Raw genomic sequence first — 19,444 nt, forward strand, 5'->3', positions numbered from 1 at the left:
AAAAACAACCGTACATTGAGGTTGATCCAGAAAACTACCCATATGATATCAATGGTCCTGTTTCGATGGAACGCTTTCAGCGTGGAATACTCCTGTCAAAACTACCGTTTTCCTTGGCAACGGTAAATCGAGCAGAGTACGGCGAATATTTTTCGTGCAATTTTTGCTATCCATTGTAGGCTAGATGGCACAATTCTTGGTTTGTAATCTTTTGACAGATGCAAAGAAAACTGTGTATTTTTTATTTTTTAACTTATTTTTGAGATCACTGCGCATAGAAGTACTTTCGTTTAAAAGTTTTTAGTTATTCCGATACGGTAATAACAAATGTTAATGTGTAGCCGGTCTCGTAGTACAGTCGTCAACTCGTACAACTTAACAACATGCCCGTCATGGGTTCAATCCCCAAATAGACCGCGCCGCCATACGTAGGACTGACTATCCTGCTATGGGGGGGAATCAATTTAGTCACTGAAAGCCAAAGCCCACAAGTGGGTACAGGCAGGCCTTGACCGACATCGGTTGTTGAGCCAAAGAAGAAGAAGAAGAAGAATGTGTATACGTTCATAACATCGTTATTTTCGAATCTACAGAAGAATCTGGTCATGGAAACGCAAAATGGTTCGCTATCTTAGAAGACTCTTCAGAAAAAGGCTGTTGCGCGAGCTCATATTTCACAAAAAAACAACAACGAGTTGTTGAGTCACAAATCTGTGAAAACAATGACCAAAAATACACCTAATGGGCTACAAATTGCTTCCTCACCCACCGTATGATTCCTGGCTCTTTGCACCTGGCTCCCTGGCTCCCTGGCTCTTAGCACCCAGCTCCCAGGGACTGTGCTCAGATTTTAAAAGAGTACTCGCTGGGAAAATATTTTCGTCGAATGAAGCGGTGATCGCCGAAACTGAGGACTATTTTGAGGCAAATAACAAATCGCAGTACAAAAATGGTTTCGAAGAGTTTAAAATCGCAATAATTGATGTATCCCTCTTGAAGGGATTTAAATGGAATAAGAACAAATATTTAGCTAAACAATGTGTTTATCTAACATAGGCCAAACAATTATCAGCTCACTTGTTATGTATGACCCACACTCTTGCAGCGCATGCTCCAACAATCATTATTGACAAGTTTTATAGCAGATATGTCAAACATACGGCCTGTGAAGGTTTTCTATCATGTCCGCGAAGAAGTGTGGCAGTTAACTGCATGAAGCAGCATGAATACATTGTAGATCATGTAATTTAATTTAATTTATTAGGATGAATTGTCGGACCTCCGCAGGTCTACACAAATAGCTTAACTAATATTATACTTATAAACTACCAGAATGGAAACACTGACGAAGACGATCTTTAAACACTGACATAGAAATATTGAAATCAAACATGTCACTCACAACATTTAGCCCACGACACATAAGCTGTAAAGGGTTGCTTTTTCCATTAAATGGTTCTCGTTCGCTCGAAGCAAAAGTAAAGATTAGTCCTGACTATTCTAGAAGGTTAAAAAAAATCACGGCAGCAAGGAGCGCAGGGGAATCTATGTCATCTTTTAACAATCTAAATACGAATACACGCTGCATGTCTTTCTCCTGACATTAAGCGACTTTTAGGTACATAGGATCGTGAAACTATTTCCCCTTTTTCATTATAAGTCCTAATGCCTGGTTCTTCTTCTTTGGCACAACAACCGCTGTCGGTCAAGGCTTGCCTCTGTACTAGTGTTGTGCTGTATGGAGCGCACCCACGGCTCCAATCCGACTCCGACTATTGTTAGTTCGATTCCGACTCCGGCAAAATGGAACCACTAGATCCGCCCGGAGTCGGAGTCGTTCGGAGTCGTCCGGAGTCGACCGGAATCGTCCGGAGTCGACCGGAGTCATCCGGAGTCGACGACTCCGAATGACTCCGAACGACTCCGGACGACTCCAAACGACTCCGAACGACTCCGACTTCGAACGACTCCGGACGACTCCGACTTCGGGCGACTCCGGACGACTCCGAACGACTCCGACGACTCCGAACGATTCCGAACGACTCCGAACGACTCCGAACGACTCCGGACGGCTCCGACTCCGGGCAACTCCGGACGACTCCGGACGACTCCGGACGATTCCGAACGACTCCGGATATTGCAGCGCGGACCTACCTTCCGGAGTCGATTCCGAATGTATCGGAGTCGGATCGGAGTCGACTCCGTATTTTTGCCAACTTTACCCATCACTACTCTGTACCCACTGGTGAAGTGAGCTTGGCTTTCAGTGACTTATTGTTACCATCCCGCACAACAAAATCGAGCAGTTTTTGAGCTCACTTTCTAGCTCGCTTTCCGCCGAAACCGATCGAAAGCGAGAAAGCGAGCAGAAACGTCCGAAGAACTGATCGATTGAAGCGTTTACGATCGTTCGAGAGAGCGCGCTGTATGTGTTTATTTCTTTCTGACGGAAAAGCTCCGGTACGCGACCGTGTTGGCGCAAAAATGATAATGGCCAAAAATTGTTCACAAACACGATCTCTTTCTCTCCTCCTTCCCCTCTTCCCCATCCTTTCACCACGCTTTATCTTTATTGGTTCTTGCTCTGTAGCTAAATTGAGCGAGAGGCTGAGAAGTTTTCGATCGCTTTGCGCAGCGGGATAGCAGGATAGTCAGTCCTACGGTCTATTCGGGGCTTGAACCCATGACGACAGAGTTGTTGCTGTTGCTTTCACGACAAAATATAGGTACTTTATTTCAGACAATAATCAAATTTTATAATTTTAAACAAAAATATGTGTACAAAAGCTGCAGATACTGGTAACGAGCTACTGTTTTGGGTTAAGGAGCTGCTGTTATTTCCATCCTCTGTTGTTGTTCGAAGGTAGTCGAAAGATGAAGGGCTCACGCACCCGGTTTGCGTTAAAAAGCATTGGATTCCAGCAACTTCTTTAGTGAGTCTTCTCAACAACCAACAGCATAGGCACATGTAATTATCACATCTAATACTGCATACACTTTTAGTAATAACAAATACTCGGAGGGCTCGATCTCCGCCAGAATGTCAAGGAAAATTTCCTTTGACACACGAATTTTTTTCTTAAATCGGAAATTAACAACCACGAAATGAAACATGTATAACACGGTTTGCACAAATGATCGGCGTAGACAAAAGCAGTCGGCGCTGTTTTGCCAGATCTACCGTTATTTCTTCTTCACTGCTGCTATCGTTACTTACAAAGTGGGAGAAAATCATTTCGATGTTTAAACAAGGATTGTAGACTTGATAAACGATCGTGTCTTAAATAAACTTATTTAGGTTTTTTTTTTTATTTTGATTTTGAACATTTTGAAACATCGACAAAGGCTTTGACACAGCTTTGAAGAAAAGAAACAAATTAACGAAACTTGTCTGTCACTAGAACGATTTCAAAATACATGCCTATTTTCCGTTTGTCTTGACGCACTTGTCTTGTGTCATTTCCGTTTGAGTTTAATAATCGGGCCTATAGGGTAAATGTACCTATAGTGGTGGTAGTACCAATAGTGGTGCTATTGCTCTAAAATGCGGTTCATAGGGCAAGTTAAAAGTAATTAAGTTATTTACGTTAGTGTGAATTGTTCTTTAGCCTTTTACAAAGGGTTTAAAAGTTAAATGGGGCCATTCCGTTACTTAGTGACCGAAATATTTATTATTTTGTGAAATGGGTCAACATTTTTCCAAAATCCTTAGGATTTCATAACGAAACTCATTTTTCTGTTAACGTTCTAAATGATCACATACCCACGCAATTACCAGTTTTTCAACATAACTGTTATGAAATGTTATGGTTTTACAAAAATTATTTGCCCTTTGACCATATTTATGCATTTCTAAGTGTTTTTTACCAAAGTGCCATTATAGGTACACAAAACAGGCATGTTCCTATAGTGGTTATAGTTATAAAATCAATAAAAAAAAGGTCGTTTTAGATTTTTTCGGGGAAATTTTTGACATGTCGTACTGTTTTCACTAAGATATGCAACAGAAATGAGTTTTATGTAGGTAATTTACCAAAAACAGGCCAAAATTCGCTTATCTGGCTGAATGAAAAATTGACTTCAAATTAAGCACACTCTTCCGGACGTAGGTTGACGACAGGTGTGATGCAGTACTTTAGTGAATAGTTTCATCAATCAAATTTATACATTTTTTACGATCAAATTACGCAAGAAACCAATATTATGGCAGTAATCCTTGCTATTCATACGAAAAAAGCTTCGAAACTAAGTTTCATTGATATTATACACCGTTTTTGATGCATCTTTGTTTACCACCACTATAGGAACACAATACGACGACTATAGGAACCATACCACCATTATAGGTACAACGAAGCAGTCACAAAAATATGTATTTTTTCGTAAATTTGATGTATTTCAGGGTAAAAATGGTTGTGATTGCGAAGATAAAACATATTCCAAAACATATGTGTTAAAATATTCAGAAATTGTCCTTCCTGTCACTTTAAATCCATTAAAACACATCGGTACCACTACAAATTGCACCACTATTGGTACATTTACCCTAGTCTGCCATTTAACTGGCAACAACGCAACACTGGGCTCAACAACCGATGTCGGTCAAGGCCTGTCTGTACCCACTTGTGGGCTTGGCTTTCAGTGACTAATTGATTCCCCCCCCATAGCAGGATAGTCAGTCCTACGTATGGCGGCGCGGTCTATTTGGGGATTGAACCCATGACGGGCATGTTGTTAAGTCGTACGAGTTGAAGACTGTATTACGAGACCGGCCATTTAACTGGAAAAAGTTTTAATACACCAATCTTCGAATAAGTCAATTATTTTTTGTAGGCGCTGTCAGTCACTTGTGTCTTTGACCACAGTAAAAATCTTCAGATCATCGGCATAAGCAAGATATGATCCCACGGGCATACTTGACAGGTCATTGATGTAAATCAGGAATAGGAAAGGTCCAAGGTTGCTACCCTGCGGAACCCCACACATGCTAGTAAACGTGTATTAGCATTGTGATTCAATTCCGACTTGGTAGATACGGTTCGAGAAACATAACTATATGACTATGTATCAATTATCTGATTCTAACGGAAAAGTGTCAAACAAAACCGCGCTACACCAACTGAAACGAAATCGGTCAAAATCCAAATCAATCAAAATCCAAATCAGCTTTGTTCGTCAAAATAAACTGCAACGCGATACGAAGGAAATATTGTAGCTATTTATAATTATTTCTACGAGTGGCGTATTATTGTTCTTTAAATGATTTAGATAATCGGGGCGAGTACCGGCTTCGAACGACGAAATCCGTTCGACGCTCATAAGAGAATGAGAATCATGAGATACAACTGTCAAGCATTTAAACACGTTTATATCTACCAGTCAAGGATGGTTAAGTTTTGAATTTAGATTTTTTTGCCATTGGTATTGGATTTCATTCGTTACATCATTATTGGATGATTTGTTATCAATTATAAGGCAGCTTTACTCACTTTCTTGAAATTTGAATTTAACGAATTTAACGACAGGATTGGATTAACTTTATAAAAATGTATAAAAATACTGATTGATTTTATTTAAAAGAGTTATAAACGTTATTTACATGAATTAACATGGTGAAAATGTTCAGCGATATTTTTCTATAAAGCTTTCAGCAGTGTAACAAATATATATGAAAAACATCTATATATATATATATATATATAATATATTTATTTATATAACTTTAATATTACACATATTCCGATATAATTTATGATTTTATATTTTTATATAAATTTTCAAAACTGATCAAAACTTTTTTTTAATGGAAAAAGATAACAAAACATTTTCAAAATGTTTCATACCGCTAAGTTCAATTCATTTCCATCATTTAAAGCTAAATTTAAAGCAAAACGTTACATAGAAAACAACATTCGTTCCAAATCCTCAGCGCAAAACCTCGCGGATTTCTCCCCATACAAACGGGAACGTTCGACCCCGGCAAGTAGAACTCATTCTTTCACGCGCTTCTTACGGTCTCTCAATGGTACGTTATTTTAAAACTGAGCGCCAAGTGAGCGCCCTCTGACAACCGCGGCGAACGGATAACGTCGGTCGAAGCCCATAGTCGCCTCGAATGTCATGCAAAGTAGCGCTTTTGTAATGTTTTTCTAATTTATGTGGATTTTGTTATTCCTAAATTTTTTATAGTAGATAAAACTAAAAAATCCCTTCTGAATGTAATTACATGCAATTCGTCTGATTCAAATAATTGCATTCAATAGTTAAACCGTAAAACAAAACGCTTTTCGTAGCTTTAATCTGACGGAAAGCTGTTGGACAAAAAACGGTCTCCGTTTGAGTCAGGTCATGCAAATGACCTTCGTCCAGTTAGATATATCAATCCAGAGACAAATCGAGACAATTTGCTCAAATATTTTAGCACAAGCGCAAAGTGACACTATTCCCCGATAATTTGATGCTTCTGTACGGTCACCTTTTTGAGTATTGGCACCATTTTTGCATGCTTCGAGGCAGTGGGATGGATATCACATTCAAGCGACATGTAAAATATTTTTCTTAAAACAGGAGCAAAAGCGTTGCGACAGTGTTTTAATACATAACTAGGAATATTATCAGGACCAGAAAAAGTTGATTAAGAATTGATATAACCAGAGTGTCACCAAAGGTTGGCAGGGCAAAATCAATTATATCAGCAGGGGTGTCGATCACAGCGTTACGTAACATATCGTTATCAGTAGTTGGGGGACAAAACGGAGCAGCAAAACGGTCTGCAAAACGATTGCACTTTTCTGAGGTTTGCGCTGAGGCTGATCTTGTGATAGACATTGATTATAGATGATTATAAGACAAGAAAAGCGATTGATAATTTTGATTCGCAATGCATGAAGGTTTAACCTATTAGGGTAAATGTACTAATAGTGCAGTTTGTTGTGGTACAGATGTTTTTTAATGGATTTTAAGTGTCAGGAAGGAAAATTTATTAATATTGTAACACATAGCAATTGGAATATGTTTTATTTTCACAATCACAACCATTTTTACTATGAATCACTCAAAATTAACGAAAAATCACATTTTTTTGTGACTGCTTTGTTGTACCTATAATGATGGTGTGGTTCCTATAGTCGTCGTATTGTGCTCCTAAAGTGGTGGTAAACAAAGATAGCTGTATAACAGTGTATGATATCAATATAACTTAGTTTCGAAGCTGTTTTCGTGTTAATAACAAGAATTACTGCCATTATATTGATTTCTTGCCTAATTTGATCGGAAAAATGCATGAATTAGGTTGATGAAAATATTGCCTAAGTACTGTGTAACACCTGTCATCAACTCACACCCAGATGAGTACGCTTGATTTGAAGTCCATTTTTCATTCGACCAGATATGAGAATTTTGGCTTATGTTTGGTAAATTATACACAGAAATCTCATTTATGTTGCTTATTTTAGTGAAAACAATACTACATGTCAAAAATATCCTCGAAAAAATCTGAATGAGCTGTTTTTATTGATTTTATAACTAAACCACTGTATGAACATGCCTGTTGTGTGTACTTATAATGACACTATGGTAAAAAACACTTCAAAATACGTAAATATGGTCAAAGGCAATGCATTTCAGTAAAACAATAACATTACATAACAGTTATGTTGAAAAACTATTAATTGCGTGGTTATGTGGTCGTTTAGAACGTTAACAGAAAAATGAGTTTCGTTATGAAATCCTAAGGATTTTGGAAAAATGTTGACCCATTTCACAAAATAATGGATTTTTCGATCACTAAGTAACGGAATGGCCTCATTTAAATTTTAAACCCTTTGTAAAAGGCTAAAGAACATTTTACACTAACTTAAATAACTTAATTACTTGTAATTTGCCGTACGAACCGCATTTTAGAGCAATAGCACCACTATTGGTACACTGGTGGACATAAAAATAGGAACTTTTTTCTATGACCGACAAACATAGTTCTTGTCGGAAATATTTGGTAGCCCTGAAAAGGACTGTTTAAGTGGTTGTTGGAAGGTGGTGTTGCGGTGTTCCACAGAGCGGAAACATATTCTAACGGTCAATGTGTTGACCGTTATTCGCTATCACTTCCTCACAGCGTAGGGCCATATCGCCGATGAGGTTACGGCATTCGCTTCTGTCTATGCGTTTCCACATAGCCTTGCAGCGTCTCCATAGCGAATCGGCAGAACGTGCATGCTTGTTCTTAAGCTGACGCTTGAGAGTTGACCACAGATTCTCAATCGGGTTGAGGTCTGGACTCAACGCAGGCCACGGTAGAACTTGCACATCCTCGTTTGCCAAAAAACATTTAACTAATTGCGATGTATGCTTTGAGTCGTTATCGTGTTGAAAGATGTAATGCTCTTCGTCTCCGAATTTTTGTCGGGCGTGTGGCAACATCTTACGACGTAGTATGTTTCTATACCCTTCCGAGTTCAGTGTCCCTTTGATACGGAACAAAGGACCCGGGCCGTGCCAGGAGAAGCAACCCCACACCATTACGTGGCCGCCTCCGTGCTTTAGGGTTTTTATAGTATTTTTTGGATGATACGCCTGTTTAGGAAGGCGCCAGACGTATTTAGTGCCGTCCGAACCTTCCAGATTGATTCTGGACTCATCCGAAAAAATTATTTTGCTCCACCAAAAGATGGATGCAGCTAAATGCTCTTCGGCAAACCGCGTCTGCGCGTCAACGTCAGCCGTTGTTTTTCGCGGACGACCTGTGGATTTACCCGTAGCCTCGCTACGAATGGCGTTGTCCACAAACGTCCGCAAACGGCCGAACGCCTTGCAGATGGTTTTGATAGGCACGTTCTCACGATACAAACCCTGAATATGTTTCCGCTCCTCTAGAGTGCAGTGCTTTCCGCGACCCATGATGAACTTGTAGAATTTTCAAATCGCAAACTGAATGAAGAATGAAGCGCAACACGGTTTGGATCTCTTTTTATACTACCGAAAAACGCTGCCGTTACTCAAAACTCAGAGAGCGTTTCTACATACACCGAGACTGCAGCTGAGAGATGGCTGTGAGAGAATTGACAATCGGTTTCTCATGCCGGTGTGTGTAGAAGCTCTGAAAAGCGCCGAGATGAGACTTTTAAAATGATGTTGAAAAAATCCATTTTAATCGCTAAAATGAAATCAAAAAAGTTTTTTTTTACTTTTTAATTATATTGCTACGATTATAAGACGGCAAAAATGCAAACTATAATTGATCGATCGCTATAAACTGCCAATTCAATTTTTTCTCAGCTCCATCGTTCTTTGCATGCCGAGGAGAATTCTCTCACCCAAAATGCTGTCAGTCGCTGTCAAAGCATGCCGTCAGTTATTTTCTCAGCTGCATTCTCGGTGTATGTAGAAACGCTCAGATAAGTAGCGCACCACAAATGCGAGTATAAAAGGCAAACAAACAGCGATTGCAAATTCAGTACGCCTCGAACGTTAGGCGAAAGAACTCCGCAGGAGCCAAAGCCTCTCTAAACCATACTAACAACAACATACGCCTTGATCTGTTGGCGATAAGAGGTCAACGAACTCCGCAGGAGCCAAAGCCTCTCTAAACCATACTAACAACAACAACAACTGCTGGCGATGACACACCTATTGCACGCAAAAAAACACACAACAATTTTTTTCCTATCTTTTTGTCCACCGCTGTACTACCACCACTATAGGTACATTTACCCTATGTGCTAACATTGATACCTCATGAATAATTTTTAATTTCGTGTATTTCGTCTTCACACATCTTCAGATAAAATGGGTGAAAATATGAGGTGTCAGTCTTAAGAGCGCCGCAACTTACAGGGTTTTTCATTTGATAGAACAAAATTATCAACTATTATGACAAGCGTTGCAGAAGATAATACAACCTCTTCATATGAAAAAACAAAATCTTCATATGTTCTTCGTCCCAGATGAATGCACAATTATATCACTTGATATTACAAAGCTGGTACGACGTTACCATAGAAACAAGATAGATTATAGATTTATAGGTTCTATAAACAACAGGTTAAATGCGATGAAAATGCTTTCATGTATTTTTGTATGAGCAACCATAATATCGAGTACTTACAAAATTACTCATTGCATCAATTTCTTAAAAAAGTAATGATGAACTGTATCGAGTGAATTGGATTGTTTTGTCGCGTGAATTGCATTTTTCTATGATAATTTGGATTTTCTATCACAATTTTACTAAATCACAATCTCGTTCTTATTGCAGTTAGCAACGGTACTATAAGTAACGGACATATAATAAGCAGTACCACTACTGCTGCCGGCATCGCCGAACCAGCGAAAGATATTGTGCCAGTTCGCACATCATCCAGCCAATCAGTGCCTGCCCCGACCATGGCGCCGGGTATCAATCCACCATCAAAAGGTCTGCCTAGTCCAGCATTACTAGCGAGTCCCACCTCCACGTACCCACCAAGAGCCATTTCTTCTCTTGAAATCCACTCGGATCCGCAGCTGGTTAAGCCACCCTTTTTGCCTTATGACATAGCCGGTTTTCGATCCACAGCAGCGGCTGCAGCAGCAGCGGCAGCTGCAGCGGCCACAAACGGAATACTTCGCCCTGCAGAGCTATCCACCACTATCGCACTCCACCAGTCGACGAATATCGATTCAGCTTCGTCGCGCCTTTCTCCAGCCTCTTCGCGCAATTCTAACAACAGTCCACCTCCTGTGCTGTCTACAGCGGCTGCAGCAGTTGCTGTAGCTGCAGCAGCAGCTGTCTCACTCCCACAGGCCCTGCTCCATACGGCCCCAAAGGGAATCATTGATTCTGCACAAAACCAGTACCATGTTCATCATCACAATCACGAGTCCAAATTGGTGGATCTAAGACCTAGTTCAACCCTTGGTCAACCGCTCCACTTACCAGATGGATCGGCACTTGGAGTCAGCAGCAGCAGCATTGGCAACGATACTAGTAACGGTGATCTATCGTCCGCCAATGAAGATGAATCGGACGACGAACAGATCGATGTGGTAAAATCAGCGTTCATACCGATACTACGGCCACCAGCGGCACTGTCATCTGAAACAACCGTCTCCGGAAGTTCTAATACTCGTGAAAATTCTCCCGACATAAGTTACCTAGACGCAACCGTAGTGCAAAAGCCAGAGACACCGGACTCGACTACAGCTTTTACCACTGAGGCAAACTCTCCAGCTCGTTATGGGCTTAGATGTGATTTCAAGGCACAATCCACAAAAAAACAAATCCTTCACGAGTCCGGAACGGGGATTGTTTGCATAAAACAGTCACTTCCTACTGCGCAGTTAGAATCTCCGGAACGTACCAAGTTGCGATCTCCTAATCTGATCAAGCAGACGCAGAAGACGGTGTGGCGACCTTACTGAAACCAATGGGAAGGCGCTGTAGCGCTAATGATGTACCGAAGATATCGACTTACATCTGCTAAACATTTGATCTCGGGGAACGAACTGTGCAGATGTTTATTGTAATGCACATACATCCCCCACTAATAACGGACCTTGTAAAATTTAAATGGTGATATTAACGTAAAATAAAAAAGAAATGGTGTTGCAAGAACATAAGCAGTTAATTGCATAACAAAAAATACAGGTATGAGGAGTAAGAGAAAGAGTTATGTATACAAATGGAAAAGTAACGAGAAGAAAAAAAAAACGAAATTGAACTAATTTGCAAAACCATATGATATGCAACCATATGCAGAGGTATATGACTCATTTCCAAGTTTGTTTAGCTCCTCTCGGTTGATTTCGTAAGAGTAACTACGTTTAGCCTCACTAACAGAACAACTGCATCAGTTGTCTTCGGAATAAAATATCTTTTGCGACAAAGTTTGCACTTGATATCGAAATCGCTGCCTGATAGAACAGCATAAAAGTTTACGATGGATAGCACACATTTGACTATAAATAAAGACCAAGGAAATGGTGTTGTAATGGTATAGGCTATATAAGCATTTGTACACAGGCACTAAGAAGTTTTTAACAAGTTTCACTTAACATAGTTGTTGAAAGTTACGAATAATTTGTCTTATTATTTGTCCTAATTATTGGGTTTTATGCATTACTTTGAATACTTAGACACGTTGGTCAAATTATTCTCTCAAGTCAGGATATCTTGGGCAAAATATCTTGGGCAGCGAATTTGATATCAAGTACGAATCTAGTCTTACGCTGTTTCCAGGCAAGTCGATGTGAAAATAGCTAGCGAAACTTCACATACAAAAATAGGATTATATTTCTAGCACTTTTGTACGTGAAGTTTCATATACGAATTTTGAAAACGCGTTGCTCTCAAGTTAATGGTTGTTATGACAGAAAAATTAACTAATCATCTTTCTACACTTGCCAATTGGCATCAGCAAACCCATCGAACTCATGTCGAAATTGTGTAAATTTGGATGGGTTCAACGGGTTTGATGTGTCAATGTTTATCTGAAGTTCAAAATGCTAAGCGTTCGAAAGAGCAAATGTAAACATGTGGTAAGAATCGCTATATTTTCCCTTGAAATACCGTAATAGAGAGATGGGACGGATTATTAAAAATAAAATAATTTCTGTTTTTTCGTCTTTCCTAAACTCAGACCGAGAGCCCCTTAACATGCTTCCCTCCTATCCTTAATATATGTGCTGGTTATTTAGAATTTACTTACAAGTGTGAAAGAAAAGCAACGGCTTAGAAATCTAATAAAGACAAAACTGGTTTTGATTGCGACTGAATTCGGGAAAATTAACAGTAATACATATGGGGTAAACAAAGAAATTGTCAAAAGGCATCAGAACGGCTGGCAAATATTGGATTCTAACACATTCAGTTCAAAAAAATAACAAAAACGTCAAAAAACTCAGAACAAGAAACCCTCAGAAACTTTTTCTTCATAATTGATTTACTAATGTACCATATACTATGTAATGAACATAGCAAAATAAAGAGTGTCTGATGCGGCCTATGGAACAATGAAGGGCGACTAAGGCGCACAAATGTGTAACGGATATGTATGTGTAGATATATATATATATATATATATATATATATATATATATATATATATATATATATATATATATATATATATATATATATATATATATATATATATATATATATATGTGTGTGTGTAGATATATATATATATAAATATATATATATATATATATATATATATATATATATATATATATATATATATATATATATATATATATATATATATATATATATATATATATATATATATATATATATATATATATATATATATATATATATATATATATTTATATATATACCTATATGTATATATAAATTTATATCAATAAATTATATTTTATTGGACACCGTTCAAAACTCCATCCGAATGCTTCTGAAGTAATAATAAGCACTAATACCCAAAATACCATACCAGACATTCAAAAAAAAAAATTATGAACATGTATTGAAGCCATGGAGAAAAACCCTATATGTGTGCATTTATTTGTATACCATAGGGGTTTTATGCGACGTGCTAACAGGAAATTTTTTTTTACGTTCGAGGCTATGAAAATGTTGTGGAAAGATAAAGTCACTGGCAACGTTATAAGAATTGATTTTATGCTAAATTCTTTTAAAGGATTTTAAAGGAATCTAGGAATATTTTAGATTGCTTAAAATAAATATCAAATATTATACTTTTCGGCATCGATAGAATCGAATAACACTTAGTATTGAATACGGTAAGAAGATTGCAAACATGTTCTACAAATGTTATTCGAACAATATTCCCATATTATTTTCATACACTCATGTTTACTACGTATAATTCTATCTTGTTCTATCTACGATACATAATAATCGTTAGCATTGTATGTGGTATTTTTGTAGTTCACTCTTATAAGATTTTGAAATTTAGTTTTTCTCGTTTTATTGCAATATTTTTATAAAAATAATTACTATTTTTTTGGTTAAAGTAAAGGACAAATGTTTATCTTCGTAGTTTTTTATTTGTGCCAGAGCGATATGTCATCATAAAGCAATATAATGAAAAATTTAAAAAAGTGTAATCTGTATAATATTATCTATTAAAAGTGATGATTTTCTAAGGTGTGAACAATTTGTGTACGCTAGATATACAGCACGACAATCTAAAATTACTATACATGTTAGTGTAGTGTGCCACAGTGTAGTTGAAGTTTGTGCAGAGCATTTTATGCTTTGATTTAAATATCTCCTAGTCATATGTACGCACACGCCTTCTTTCTATCTCTTTCTTCGCACTTACATATAAACTAAACATTCATTTTTTCATACCTATGTCTCTCTCTCTCTCTCTCTCTCTCTCTCTCTCTCTCTCTCTCTCTCTTTCTCTTTCTCTCTCTCTCTCTCTCTCTCTTTTCTCTCTCTATCTCTCTCTCTCTGTTATTTATTTATTTCCTCTTTGGACATGCGCATTTTACTTCTACTTGCATAAAAATATTTCTGCCAATCCCTCTTCATCTAATTTTTTTTTTAATTTTTTCACGTTATAGTCATTATTTTTTTGTTTTGCCGACATCAAATACACTGAAAACATTTGCACCAAACATTAACCCCTAACTGGGAACGGAAAGACACATTACTGGCAACCTGACATGCTGAGTATTTATTGTTGAACTTATTCATATTTCATTGATTGGATTGCCATGGCTATGACAGTTATTAATGCTAAAATACTAGTCAATCAAGCGTATACGCTTCAAATATAGATAAATATTGAAATTAGAAAGACTATGTCACGGTAATACGACACACATTCTTTGAAACAAGATACGTTTTGGTGATTTATGGAGGAAAGTTTAAAAAAAGTATTAACTTTGTCTCCAGAATTACAATGTTCTCGAATTCCCCAGCTCCGGAGATAAGCAGCTATATAATTTTGACTCCTATGATAAAAGTAAAAATTTTAAAATTGCAGCGAGGCATTGGACAATATTCATCATCCGGGATTGTATTTTACATGTCAAATTAATAGTAAACAGCCTGCCGCTATAAGGGATTTTGCGAATTGTATACAAATTTCTAAAGATACAATTTTTTATATGAATAAATCGTTCTGGTTTATTTTTTTCTGCTTGAAATAAGTAAACATACTTCAAATACATTGAATTTCTCTGTCTGACAAAATAAGCTTTTTTGGAAATATGAGCAGTGCGAGCCTGAGGGCCGTGTCTGTAATTCATAGCATGCGATTTTGTCGCACGTGCTGTCAAACGCTTTTTCGTTTGATATTGCGATTATTTGATGATTTCAATAGTTTAACGATTATTAAAAAATAGTTTGTGGTTTTTCCTTCCAAACACCAACCAATTAGTTTGACAGATAACATCGCATGCGGCGTCCGACGAAATCAATTTTTTTTTATTCCGTCGTACGACGAAATCGCATGACCCCAAGCGGAAATTTTCGGACGATAACTCATACACTCTCATAATTTGACAAGCAATATATGACTGTACAGGCGTCCCCCGAGTTACGACCCCCTCGAGATACGCCGATCAAGGATAATGTATTTAGAAGGTTGATTTTTACCCCTTTTGCTGGGCGACATTGTGGGGGACATCTGTCACTCTCTGCATACAAATTTCATTACCCCGCACCAGCCCTCCCCGATTTTTATTACGGAGCCCCCGGAAGAGATGTGTCAAGTCGAGAAATGTCATTTTGCTCTGAATAACTTCACCTTGTCATTTATAACACCTTGACGCCGATTCGCAGATACGACGATTTTGATGTTGACAGTTGACAGTTGTTATTTTGTTCAAATTGACAGTTATTTTTTTAATTTTCACCGGCAACCGTTAAAAATTAATGGCCTTCACTGAATAAAAAAATGAAATGGTTGGCATAAACTAATACATTCTCGATAATTACTGTAAGGGAATAGCGAAATGATGTCGAGAAGATTATATAATATACAATTGAAAACGATTTCTAGATCATACCCAAATAGCCAGCTCGTACTTTATAGCTGATTTAGGGCTGTTTAACAAAAAATCGTTCCTATGTCGTACTTTGTGGCTGATTAAGAGATAGACGGTACTTTACGGAACTATGGAGCTTTTTAACAGGCACATGGTACTCTTTGGAACTTTGCGGCTGATTAGCACTATGCGTAGGGTTCATGATGGAACTTGAAGGCTTGTTAAGAAAGGGTACTGAACTTGGTGGAACTTTATAGCTTTTTAATGCATGACATCGGTACAAGGTGGCTCTTGTCAAAGTGTCAAAGACGGACGCCGGCAATAATCTCATTGCTGCTGCACAAGTTAGATTCGTTAATTGAAGAATGAATATTGCGTGAAGTGATTGTGAATTATCAGTAAATTGTGTAAAATTTTGTGTAATCATCAATACAAAGGATTTAAAAATATACATATGTGTTTAAACGAAACAAATCTTGTTGTTTATTTCATCGATGACGCTTGCTTGAAAATAAAACACAAATAAAAATAATCCCTGGCATCGTGGCATAAGGAAGCTGCTTAGGCGCTGTTTGAAAGACCCACATAGAACTTTGATGCTGTTTATCTACTGCAAAAGGCAAATTAGAGCAGCGATCTTTAGCGTGCCAAAATGAGCTGCTTAAACAATTCTGGCTATTTGGGTATTATCCGTAACGACAATTTTTAGATTTCTGTATTGGATTTGCCATCCTTTGTATTCCTAGCAAAAACTCCTAGCAAAAAAAAGTATAAACACATTTCACATGCTTTCTTCTTTTATATTCTTTGTCCCTCTATTCTTTTTTGTTGGGAATGTTCTCTTGGTTGTCGGTTTCGTTTGTCTCGTGATCATCATCGACGTTTTGCGCGAAAACCGTGTGTGCTACAACATGTATGTATGTGTTGAATCAGGTAGAAAACAATCCTGGCTACTAGTGATGGGCTTTCGATTTCGTACCCACAGCGCCGAAAGGTTTCTGATTATCAGTAATTCCACCACGATTCCACCCGGAGCCAAATGATCCCGGCGGCTCCAAATGGTTTAGCACACGGTTTGGAGCACTGAGTATTCACATACCATACCACATACCACACTCCTTTCACATACCTTCCGGAGCCACTTCGATGTTGCGATTTGTCGAGTTTACCCATCACTATTGTCTGTGCTGGCGTGCGAACAGTACTGTCGGCGCTGGCGTGTAGACAATACGGTCTGCGGGCGGGCGCAGACAAAGCAATTTAGCCTGTGTTGGAGATCGATGGTTTTTTCAACTCCAACACATGTTCCCGTGCATTGGTGTGAATGCATCTACATTTTCTTGTATGAATGCGCACTGGCCTAGCATTTGAATTAGTGCGCTTCAATTCTCGTGGCTTGCAGTTGTTATTCACATATGTTTGGTATTGAAGAGTGAACTTAAACTCAAGCAGTGAGTATTTTTCTTCACTGGAGACTTTTTCCTCAAACGTACTTACACTGCCGTATTTTGCAATGTGTTAATATTATTTATAGATCATTAAAAGGAGTAAAAAATGGAGAAAGGTTTAAAAAAGATAATAGCAGAGAACAAAACAAAGCAAAGAAGTACCATCAGTTTTGTGGACAAGCTGGAGATAATACGTATGTATGAAAGTGGGAAAGATTTTGCTTCAATTGCCAGACAAAAGAAACGGCCGGTATCGACGATTAAAACAATCGTAAAAAACAAAGATCGCATCAAAGATTGTACTAAAGGTAATATAGCGTTACAACCCAAGTGCCACAAATCCGCTAAACGACCACTAAACGGCTTCTAAACGACTCAAGTTCTCTACCTAAACGGAATATAGAAAGACTTCGTTTAGCAGACGGCAAACGACTCATTCATTCTAAAAATAGCAAAAAAGCTGGTGGCGCTATCTGTTGGTGGGATACCCCAACCAGTTGAGCTTCATCGCTTGGAGGAGAGCTTTCTCATTTCCGCTGTACTGTTGTATGGTTTCGCATTGAAGTTATGCATCGCTAGAACTAGAACGGCGATACGATTGTTTAAATACTAAACTCCAACAGAAACCACCAGCACTGAAGCAAGTGAGATTTGAGTAATGGTCGTTGGTGTTGATACCCACGTATCTGACCACACGACCATTCATATGGGTTTTTGCTCAGAAAGTGAGAAGGCTATAGAGGTCATGATTAGATGAAACTTGTCGAAACACATTGCAAGAAAAGGATAGCAATATAATGATGAATTGTAATACGACATCTATTGATGAAACCAATGAAGCTGTGGAGCTTTCATTTTTTTTCTATGGAAATTCAATTTTCCAGTCGTTTAAGCCTAATCTGTGGCGCTTGGGAAGGAACGATTGTAACCCAAAAAAGGCTAGGTACATTAACCGAAATGGAAAGACTTCTAATCATTTGGATAGACGATATCACGGATAAAAGAATTCCATTAAGCACTAGAAATATCCAAGAAAAAGCCAAATCATTGTACGAAGATTTACGATCTAAGTCAGAAATAGAGGTTCTAGAAGATTTTAAAGCTAGTGCTGGTTGGTTTAATCGTTTTAAAAAACGTTCAAATCTGCATAATATTAAGGTCACCGGTGAAGCATCCAGTGCAGATGAAATTGCAGCGATATCATTTCCAAAGCAGTTGGCCGATATTGTAAACACGAAAGGGTATCTTGCTGAGCAGATATTTAACGTCGATGAGACGGCGTTGTTTTGGAAAAAATGCCATCCCGTAGCTTCATTTCCAAGGAAGTCGAATCAATGCCAGGCTTCAAAATAGCTAAGGAACGGATTACCATAATGTTAGGAGGTAATTTATCTGGAAACTGCAAGCTTAAACCACTTGCAGTGTATCACTCACTGAAGCCAAGACCATTTAAGAATATTGACACGCAGACGCTTCCAGTGATATGGAAAGCAAACAAGAAAGCATGGGTGACCAGACTAATTTTCTTGGAATGGTTTAAAGAAAATTTTATTCCAGAAGTAAAAGCATATTTAGAAAAACTTAAAATTCCTTTCAAAGTTCTGCTTTTGTTGGATAATGCCCCAGGACATCCTGTCGATTTAAATGAAATTCATCCTAACGTAGAGGTGGTGTTTTTCCCTCCCAGAACGACTGCACTGTTGCAGCCCATGGACCAGGGTGTGATTGCCACTTTCAAATCGTACTACCTACGTCGAACGTCAAAGGCAATTGAGAGCATAGAAACAAATCATGAGACATTGATCGAGTTCTGGAAAAAATACAATGTTTATGACGCTATCAACAACATTTCAGCGGCTTGGAATGAGGTAACGCAAGTAACATTGAATCGATGTTGGAAAAATGTATTTCAAGAGGAAAATTACGATTTTCTAGAAGAAAATAGCGCAGATGACGTGCTACAAATAAGACAACAGTGTGCATCCCTACTGTTGCATTTAAATATTGAGGCAAACATTGATGACATCAAT

General features: G+C 38.1%; 1 protein-coding gene across 7 annotated transcripts in view; it reads left to right on the plus strand.

The window, feature by feature from the left end:
- LOC5666824 (segmentation protein Runt) overlaps window positions 1-19,444 on the plus strand; it is a 57,448-nt gene that overhangs the window by 24,248 nt on the left and 13,756 nt on the right. For 5 of the 7 annotated variants that reach the window (XM_061647628.1, XM_061647611.1, XM_061647622.1 and 2 more), the window contains exon 4: window positions 10,253-12,630. The exons of the other annotated variants lie outside the window; for them this stretch is intronic. In XM_061647628.1, the coding sequence (XP_061503612.1) occupies window positions 10,253-11,397 (1,145 nt within the window). In that variant the 3' untranslated portion in view covers window positions 11,398-12,630. Of the gene's footprint in view, window positions 1-10,252; window positions 12,631-19,444 lie in introns of those variants that run through there. 7 annotated transcript variants of the gene reach the window in all.

The sequence above is a fragment of the Anopheles gambiae genome, chromosome X, assembly GCF_943734735.2.
Source record: "Anopheles gambiae chromosome X, idAnoGambNW_F1_1, whole genome shotgun sequence".
NCBI classification, from domain to species: domain Eukaryota; kingdom Metazoa; phylum Arthropoda; class Insecta; order Diptera; family Culicidae; genus Anopheles; species Anopheles gambiae.